Source organism: Rosa rugosa, chromosome 7 (genome assembly GCF_958449725.1).
Source record: "Rosa rugosa chromosome 7, drRosRugo1.1, whole genome shotgun sequence".
Taxonomy (NCBI): Eukaryota; Viridiplantae; Streptophyta; class Magnoliopsida; order Rosales; family Rosaceae; genus Rosa; species Rosa rugosa.
In genome coordinates this window covers 31,039,129-31,049,053 of record NC_084826.1, presented here as the reverse complement: position 1 = coordinate 31,049,053, position 9,925 = coordinate 31,039,129, and the positions used below count along the sequence as shown (strand labels likewise).

General features: G+C 39.8%; 1 protein-coding gene across 11 annotated transcripts; it reads left to right on the top strand.

The window, feature by feature from the left end:
- The first annotated feature begins 5,038 nt into the window (after window positions 1-5,038).
- LOC133723572 (uncharacterized) lies at window positions 5,039-9,617 on the top strand. Of its 11 annotated transcripts, none has more exons than XR_009853129.1 (8): window positions 5,039-6,270; window positions 6,638-6,728; window positions 6,878-6,925; window positions 7,455-7,530; window positions 7,673-7,780; window positions 8,613-8,990; window positions 9,087-9,189; window positions 9,358-9,617. XR_009853129.1 is itself a non-coding variant. In XM_062150434.1 (6 exons), the coding sequence occupies exons 1-5, from the start codon at window positions 6,364-6,366 to the stop codon at window positions 7,309-7,311; spliced, it is 378 nt and encodes a 125-aa protein (XP_062006418.1). In that variant the 5' UTR covers window positions 6,282-6,363; the 3' UTR covers window position 7,312; window positions 7,455-7,530. The 11 variants fall into 11 exon arrangements, 5 of the variants coding, with proteins under 5 accessions (XP_062006418.1, XP_062006419.1, XP_062006420.1 ...); XR_009853128.1 differs by having other exon boundaries at window positions 5,041-6,270; window positions 7,689-7,780; XR_009853131.1 differs by having other exon boundaries at window positions 5,045-6,270; window positions 7,733-7,780.
- The last annotated feature ends 308 nt before the right edge of the window (window positions 9,618-9,925 follow it).

Sequence of the window (9,925 nt, the reverse complement as noted above, 5' to 3'; positions counted from 1 at the left end):
CCCCTACAGAATGGCGCCATCGGAATTAGTTGAATTGCGAAAGCAATTGGATGAGTTGTTGGAAGCGGGATATGTGCAGCCATCCAAAGCGCCCTATGGTGCCCCGGTTTTGTTCCAGAAGAAGCAGGATGGATCCATGCGGATGTGTGTGGACTGTCGAGCGCTTAACAAGGTGACGATCAAGAACAAGTACCCCATTCCAAATGCGGCAGATTTGTTTGATCGGTTGAGCAAGGCATCCTACTTCACAAAGCTGGACTTGCGAGCAGGATATTGGCAAGTTCGAATTGCAGACGGAGATGAAGCGAAGACGACATGTGTGACAAGGTATGGGTCATATGAGTTTTTGGTGATGCCATTCGGTCTCACAAATGCTCCTGCTACATTCTGCAATTTGATGAATGATGTGCTATATGAATTCCTGGATCGTTTTGTGGTGGTCTATTTGGATGATATTGTGATTTACAGTGAGTCTTTGGATGATCATCTAAATCACCTTAGACAAGTGTTCTCACGGCTTAGAGAACACCAGCTCTTTGTCAAGAAGGAGAAGTGCGAGTTTTGTCGTCAAGAAGTGATGTTCTTGGGACATTGGGTGAGCAAAGGCAAGATTCGAATGGATGAAAGGAAGATCAAGGCCATAGTTGATTGGTCTGCCCCCACCAAGGTGCATGATTTGCGCTCATTTCTTGGGCTAGCAAATTACTATCGGAGATTCATAAGAAATTACTCCAAGAGAGTGAGTCCCTTGACATATTTGTTGAGGAAAGAGCACAAGTGGGACTGGACGAGTGAATGTCAGAAAGCCTTTGAAGAACTGAAGGAGGTAGTTACTTCAGCGCCAGTGTTGGGTCTTCCAGATTTTCAGAAACCCTTTGAAGTCCACACGGATGCCTCAGGTCGAGCCATTGGAGGTGTGTTGGTGCAAGAGGGTCATCCATTAGCCTTTGAAAGCCGAAAACTGAAGGATGCTGAACAACGTTATTCAACTCACGAGAAGGAAATGGTTGCTGTGATTCATTGCATAGACGTGTGGAGGCATTACTTGCTGGGTACGAAGTTCACGGTATTCACTGACAATGTGGCAAATACCTACTTCAAGACTCAGAAGAAACTCACTCCGAAGCAGGCACGGTGGCAAGAGTTTGTGGCAGAATTTGACTTTGAGTGGGTGTACAAGCCAGGGAGGCAGAATGACGTAGCGGATGCACTTAGCCGAAAGGAAGTGCAAGCTTATGTTGCAGCTCTCACAATGGTTCACTCCGATTTTCTTGAGCGAGTCAAAGAGCAAGCCAAGGTGGATAAGTCCTACACTAAGCTGCAGCAAGATGTGAAAGAGGGCTTAGTGCGAAGGTATTGGCTGAGTGAAGGTCTGCTTCATGCAAAGGGAGACAGACTTTACGTCCCCAATGGTGGGGGACTTCGAAATGAGTTGTTGAAAGATACTCATGATCCATTGTGGGCAGGACACCCGGGGGTGGAGCGCATGCTTGCATTGTTGTCTAGGTCATACTACTGGCCTAAAATGGATCAAGATGTCGAATTGTACGTCAAGATTTGCGTTGTATGCCAACAAGACAAGTCTGAAAAGAAGAAGGCTGCGGGTTTGCTGCAACCGTTGCCTGTACCTGAGAAGCCATGGCAGTCGGCTTCCATGGATTTTATTGGTGGGCTACCAAAGGTGGAAGGGATGAGTTCCATCATGGTCGTGGTAGACCGGTTCTCTAAGTATGCTGTGTTCATACCTGCACCACATGCATGTCCGGCGGAAGTAGCAGGGGAGCTGTTCTTCAAGAATGTGGTGAAGTACTTTGGTTTACCCGAAGACATAGTCAGTGATAGAGACACAAGGTTCACTGGCAAGTTTTGGACAACATTGTTCAACTTGATTGGCACGGAATTGAAGTTTTCAACAGCCAATCATCCTCAAACGGATGGTCAAACGGAAAGGATCAATGCCTTACTTGAGGAGTACTTGCGGCATTATGTGACAGCAAGTCAGAAGAATTGGCTGAGTCTCATGGATGCAGCACAATTCTGCTACAACCTGCATCGGTCGTCAGCAACTGGCATGAGTCCGAGTGAGTTAGCATTTGGGCAGCAGCCCTTAACTCCAGTCGTTGTAGCAAGGCAGAAGACAGGAGGTCGATGCCCTGCAGCGTACAAGTTTGCCTTAGAGAAGCAAGAGCTGATTTTGCAAGCAAGAGATAGCCTGGCAAAAGCTCAAAGGCGCATGAAGAAGAGCGCAGATGCTAAGAGAAGGATACTTGAGTTCGACGTGGGGGACATGGTGTTGTTGAAATTAACACCGCAGATTTGGAAGAAGATTAATTCCAAAGCAGTGCACCGAGGTTTGATTGCAAAGTATGATGGTCTTTTCGAGGTGGTCAAGAGGATTGGAAATGTAGCCTATCGGTTAAAGCAACCGGAGCGGTTGAAGGTTCATCCGACATTCCATGTTAGTTATCTCAAGCCTTTTCACAAAGACTTGGTTGATGCTGGGCGTCAACAAGGGAAAAGGGCTCCTCCTGTCATTCGGAAACAGTTTGACAAACAGGTGGAGAAGATACTAAACCACAGAACTTGGGGCAAAACAAGAAGAATCGGCGGACCGACTTCTTGGTACAATGGAAAGGAGACAGCACAGGGGATGCCAGTTGGGAAAGGGATATAACCCTTTGGCAGTTTGAAAAACAGATCAATGAGTACCTCTAAGCACTACCGACGACGAGGGCGTCGTCGAGCTTTTGTGGGGGTGGTTTGTTAGCCCCTTAGTGCTGCAAAGATGCCTCGACACGACAGCAGCCTTGTGTCATGTCGAGAAAGGCAGCAAAGCAACAAGGCAAATGATGGCACAGGCCGACCTATCATGATAGCTGACAAGGGGAGCAGCAAACATGGAGGGAATCAAGGAATTGATGTTGGCACGGGCCATCCCATCATGGCAGCTGACAGGGAGCAGCAAACATGGAGGGAATCGTGGGATTAATGTTGGGCACGGGCCAGCCTCTCTTGGGCAGCTGACTGACAGGGAGCAGCATCCAAGGAGGGAATCTTGGGATGATGTTGGGCACGGGCCAGTCTCTCTTGGCAGCTGGCAAGGTGCAGCAATCAAGAAGGGAATCCAAGGAAAGCAATAGTCAGAGGACTGTTGCAAGGAAATGTTATATAAGCTGACCCATGGATGTGTCATGGGCAGCAACACATACATTGGCAGAAAGAGAATAGCTAGGCAAATTGAGTGTCGAGATCACTAAGGCTGAAAGCTGTGTTGTACTCTTGTAGTCCTTTAATAGAGAGAAAAGGTTGGGAAGGATTCTTCCCGTAAACACTGTGTGTGGGTGTTCGAATACTTGCTGCTGTTATTTACTTGATAGTTCCGCTGCATACTCTAGCAAGCAAGTAAGAGGTAGGCTGGTCAGGCAGAGAGGGCTGCTTGGCGCCATCACGAGGGCAAAAAGTTTAGGCTTAAACATAACCCCGTGACAATTTGGTATCAGGCGGTTCGACCAGAGGCACCTCCTCCTCATCCTCGTGCATCTCGACAGGAGGAACCCTGCCTCGACCTCGGCCTCTACCTTCGCCTCCCACCAAATCCATTTCCTAATGAGCATAGCATACCTGGTTAATACATGTATAATACTTAAACATAGTGTAAGTCAAATACAAGTCCATATTAACCAAGTTACTAACATGTCCAGGGTAATTCAAAACTCCTAATACGACCTAACGTCCTAGACGACATCTAACGCTCTCACATACCCAATGAATTTGTCAATACTGAAGAGCACACGATGGAGATCCGCTGCAGACGGGCCATCACTCGGAAGTATTGACACATCACTGAATATGTACCTTACGCTCTGATACCAAACTGCCACGCCCCGGATTTTGAATAACCAATTCAAATCCGAAACATGAATAAAAACACTTACAATTAAGGTTATGAATTTTTTTCTCATAAACAAACACGCCTCACACCACTCAAATATAAAATCTCGAAAACCTCGAGTTCATTATTACAATTCACTCTTACAAAGTAAAATTGTAAAGCTCTAATGAGCATAACACACCTCACAAAAGGATCTCAGAATAACACAAATGCAGCTACTCTACGCAGCTCGATCACCTTCCTGATTCTCCTGTCCTGTAGGATTACGCGCTACACCGTTTGAATAGTGTACCGGGATTGTAACAACACAAACCCGGTAAGCTTTTTGCAAAGCTCGTATGACTAAACTTAGAAATTACACAATTTAAATTAACGATAACAACCCAAGCATTCTTAGCACAATTCAATAATCAACCTCCATTAAAAATCATTTCCAAAACAAGGACTCACCCTTGACACTCTCTCAATAAAGATCGTACTTGAAAACTCACTTTTTTTTTCTTTTTTTTTTTTCTTACTAACAAAAGGTATTCAAAGGTTTCATGTAACCCTTATCTGTTACTCCCCTGAATACTCTGACAGACAGACTGTGTGTTCAAAGGCTTCGTGTAACCCTTATCTGTTACTCCTCTGAATACACTGATAGACAGACTGTGTGTTCAAAGGCTTCATGTAACCCTATTCTGTTACTCCCCTGAAACACTGATAGACAGACTGTGTGTTCAAAGGTTTCATGTAACCCTATTCTGTTACTCCCCTGAAACACTAAGGCTGACAGACTAGAGCTCTCACTACTACAATTATATGCTATAAGGACACCTATCAAGGACACATTATTCATGTGGTGTCCTTGAAGGGTTATAAGGACACTCACATATAAATGAGATTATTTAGAGGGTTGAGACAATTCGGAGGACACAGCCGGCCTCTTTAATGTGGTGTCCTAAATAATCCAATTTCAGTTTACTGCTCCAAAACAGCTCCAAAATTTGCTTTCGCGCCCGAGCTCTCTCCCTCCCCAAATTTCGCTTCCTCCCTCCCAAATTTCACTTCCCTCCTCCCCAAATTTTCGACTTCCCTCTTCAATTGAAACCCACTAGAAGAGGAAAGATGATATTTCTTTTAATCTATTTCCAGTTTTTAGAACAAAAAAAAGAAACTCGATCTGAAAGGAACTTCGTGCTGATTCGAGTCGGTGGAGGAGGTGGCGACTACAAGGCGACTCGCAACAAGGTCTAACTCGGAGTAATGGTGTGAGACATATCATGGGTTCAGTGGTTAGTGAGGTTAGTTGAATTTGGAGGTTACTTGATCCTTATTTTTTCTAATTTCTTGTTATGCTTGTGTCTTGGGTTGGGAGATTTTGGGAAAAATTTGATAGCACTGAATGTCTTATTGCAGCATGTTGAGGTTCCGAACCCATTTTTGATAGGAAGATGTTTCGCATGTATTGGGATTTGGGGCATGGGGTGGAATTGGAAAAGTAGCGATTGCATATATATCTCTGTGGGTTCTTGTAATTGAACATGATCTGCCAGCTTCTAGTCTTAGTAGTAAACAAGTAGGAAGTACTAAACTAGATGGTGCCTAAATTGAATTAATCTTACACATGTAGTGATACTAATTTGGGCTTAAAAATATAAACTTTTATTGAAGTCATTAGTGAGATTGATATGCCATTGTCTATATTTTGCAGTGTTAATGAATTGATGCCTCTTGATACGAGTTTACAACTGGAAGTCTATTCGATTTCTCTTTTGTCTAGAACCACTTCTTTTTTGCTGTTGGGCGCTTCCTATTTGCTGATTTCGGTGAGTAGTTTGTGTTCTATTTTGTATTGGAATGGTATTTTTTTTTTTGTTTTGATTTTGGAAGATTCAGGTCCAATCGATTTTTAATTTTTTTAAATTTTGTTTCAGCTTTTTCTGTTCACTCTCTTCCCGTTGCTGTTGCTGCTCTCCGGTTTTGTTGTTCACTCTGCATGCATCGATTGGCTCTTCTTTGCCTATTTGGGTGAGTTGCTTCTTATGTTTTTTTATATTTTCTTTTATTTTTTACTCTTGAATTTGTTTTTTAGCTTTTTTAGTTCTTCATATTTTTTGTTCAAATCCTTTTGAGTTTGGTTATTTGCATAATTGGTTTGTCTTATATGCATATGGTGGATGTTTGAGCATAGAATAAATTAGACAGTTGATGCATATGATGCACAAACCACAAATTGCAGAATGTTTGAATCATTTGTTAAATGATATTTTAGTTCCCATGCTTTTTTAGTTCCATATTCTGGTTGTGGATGATAGCATCATACATAGGGTCGGCAAACACAATATCTGCACTGTTTCAGATTTGCGATCACCATCAGTTGTCGCAAGGATTGGGTTAGCATCACCAATCATTATCTGTGGCTTTTTTCTCCATATTATCTATATGATCCACTATAAACCTCTTCTTTCAATTGAATTAAAGCTTCAATGGGTTTAGTCATTCATCAAATAGAGTTTGGGTTCCTTTTGATAATATTAAGTCGTCAAGATTATGAGGTTGAGCTATCGACCAAAGTTCAATAAAGTTTGGGTTTCTATTTCAGATTCGAGCTGATTAAATTTTTTTTCTTTTGGGATTTTGTTGTTCGTCGAAGAGAGAGAGAGAGAGAGAGAGATAAGAAGCATAGGTTTCTGTGATTTCAGATGGGTTTTGTATTTTCTGGAGCATAATAGGGTAATGTTCTGATTTCTGTGATTTCAGGAGTCTATGCAAAGGAGTATCTGGATTATTCTTTTGCCTCTGTTCCTGGTTTTGTTGCTTGGTGTTAGTTTGGTGTCCTATTGTTGTTCAGGTATGTAACTTTTGTGTTCAGATTATTGATTGCCCCATTATTTTTTTGGTTTATTTGAGGTTATGCATTGTTCTTCTTGATTGTCAGCAGAAGATTTGTGCTTGCTTGATTGTTGTTTATGATGTGGTTTGTTTCATTTAGTTGTGCAGATATTGGGAACAGTGAGCGATCAAAATCTACAAATTTTCTAGACTCAGGTATAAATGTTTGGTTGAAGTTGTTAATGCAGTTTAAAAAGTTTTGTTGAATGTTATTTCAATATGATGGTCTAAAAATTTAATTGGATTACATATGTTGTTGCAGTGATGGCATCTACAAGACAACGAAACGGGTTAAAAGATTGTTGGAAGGAGGATGTAAATGTAATCAATTTGATCAAGTTAATTCAAAAAGATGGAAAAGAAGTGGGTATATTTTCTTATGTTATTGTCTATTTGAAAGCAGCATATTTACTTTAATTTTGTTCTTGAATGAATGAGTTTTTCTCTTTTTATCTATTTTTTGTTGAATGAAGGTGTACTGTCTATATATTGTTTTGTTGTGGTCATGGTTTGATCTCTGCAGCGTAATTACTCTACATTGAGGTGAGTTAGTCAATGATTGTTGGCAGATAGTATAATCATTGAATTTTTGTTTGTAACTTAATTTGTAGTGTATAGGATTTAATTGTACCCTGTTTTATACAAATTATAGCTGCTGATGTTTATCTGTTCTAACTTTTTATAGTATGAAGCGAACTATTGCACGATACAACAAGGGTGATGAGTCTTCAGAGACCGCTCTGGTAGAATCAAGGGCAGAGGTATTGTTCTGAATTCTTTTTTGAGGTATCTACATAGTGATCTGAGGTTTGGTGTGTCTATTTGAAAGCAGAAAAAAAGGTAGATATATAAATAAAAAATAGCCGAAATGACTTGCCCTTTAAAATAATATATATACTACAGCCTACCCTATGTGCAGAAAAATTCCAAGACATTTGACAGAAGCATCATTGTCAGGTGCAGGAGTGTCTACAGTAGCAGCTCTTGCCATGATGTTTTTACTTTGGAATGGTAAGTAGTATCTTTTTAAATGGTTGTTTATCACTTGATATTACTCAAATTCAACTGAATGGGCATTTAGTGACCCTTTTTTTCCTTTAATTTGATGTTAGTATAATGTTCTGTAGAAAAGTCTTTTTGTTAATTTCCTTTGGTTTTCTCTTTTGACAGTTTTTTTCCTTTCCTTTTCTACTGTTCTACATTTCTTTAGTTGACATACATTATCAAATTATATTTCCAATCTTTTGTGGCCAATCTGATGATGATTATTAGTTGGGAGCTTCTCAAGTATTTTTGTTTATTAATAAAGGGAAACAAGAACTTCTAAAATCCGAACATAAGTAACAGCTGCATAAGACCAAACACGAAGAACACAGCGATATTAACTAAGCCGTAGCTATGCAAGTGTTTTGGTTTGCTATTGCAATGGCCAGCAAATCACACAAAGCTACATTAATTTCAACGAAATTTTGGCCACTTAGATCATAATCTCTTTACTGCAATGCCCTCTTTTTCTCTCTGCATCATAATATTTTGTTTAATTGCATGTACCTTTGATTCTATCCGAGTTCTTCTATTAACAATATGATAAAGCTCCATCTTTTACTAAATTGTCAGCAAACTTCAAATTCATATGTTTGTCAACAAACATGAATTTTTATTTATTTTTTATTTTTTTTATTATTGTTTAGTAAATGCTTAAGTTCATCGTTTTGAATGGAAAACTCTGAAATCTTAAGTTTTTACTTTGATTTTATTCACATTTTAATGTTTAGTACTATTTGGTTTGGTTCTCCAAATTTGTTAGGATTTTATACTCACTGACAGTGTTATTTGGTTTCAGGTAGGGAAAGCTTTTTTGAAGCAGCTGAAAGTGTTCCTGAGGTGAATTTTTTCAACTTATTTCTCTGTTATTTAGATTTGGTTGTATGGAATTCAATTGTGATTTGTGTTGTTAACGATTTTGTGAGAGTTTTGGATGAAAGAAAGCAGGGAAAGTTTTGATTCTCTCTGATATGGAAGTACTCCTTGATTAATGATTAGGATTACTTCTGCTACCCTCTTGCAATTTCAAAATCGAAGTAGAATTAAACTTCTGGATTCTGCCTTACATGACAGATTTTGTCTGACCACTTTGGTGGCAATTTTTGCATCCCTTGGATTTTCAGTTGATGCCATGGAGATTGGTGAATAAGCTTGAGCTTGATGAGCTCAAGTTAGAGTGAGTTTTAGAATAATACTGAATGTTCAATTAGCTTGGCAGTATTGGTCGTTTGGTGCAAAAGTAACTTTATTTGTTCTTGCCTCACTATCCCAGACATCATTCACCATATGTATCAGTTCAAAATCCGTCTGCGAATTTCAGCATTGGTGGATAACACACAGTCACATCATGAAAAGGAAAATTAAAATATGCCAAGGTAATTATAGAGAAGATTGAGTTAGTGAGCACTATTTCAAAAAACTTTGACTCTGATTTTATGCGTTACACTAAGTAGTAGTTATGTTTACCTTAGTACTAATAGCATCATTTCAAATGGGAGAAAATCATGGATTAGTTTCATGATTTTCATCATCTGTGTTTGCAGGGATCCATTCACTTCCAATTGTCATGACCGAGACAGAGAGGAAGACTTGAGAAATACAGAGATAAGGCGTGCTTATCCCAGATTGCACATTTTACATCAGTTTCCAGAACCTTCCTACACCATGCATCCTCTGCAAATAGAAGTTCTGTAGATTTGTAAACTTCGGCATTAATAGTACAGGATGTACTCCTTTTCTAATGATTGCTATTGTATAGTATATTTTAGGAGGATTTATTAACGAGGTATGTTCAGAACTCTAATCTACATGCCTTTCTTTAAAATACAGGCCACTTGAATGTAGTAATAAGTTAATTCTGGATGTTGGACTTGTTGTCTTTGCAGGTATTAATACTTGTTTTGGATGGTGTACATATATGCAGCAGCAGCAGCAGCTACCTAGCAGCTAGTGCTTTGAATTAGGTAGCTAGTTAGCTTCAAATCAGTTGTAGTACATTTGATCTAGTGTTGGACTTGTGCTTTTTGCAGGCTGCATCTTTTGAATCTTAGGTTTATATGGACTTGTTTGATGTATACTCGATGTTATGCGCACAATTTTTATAATATGAGA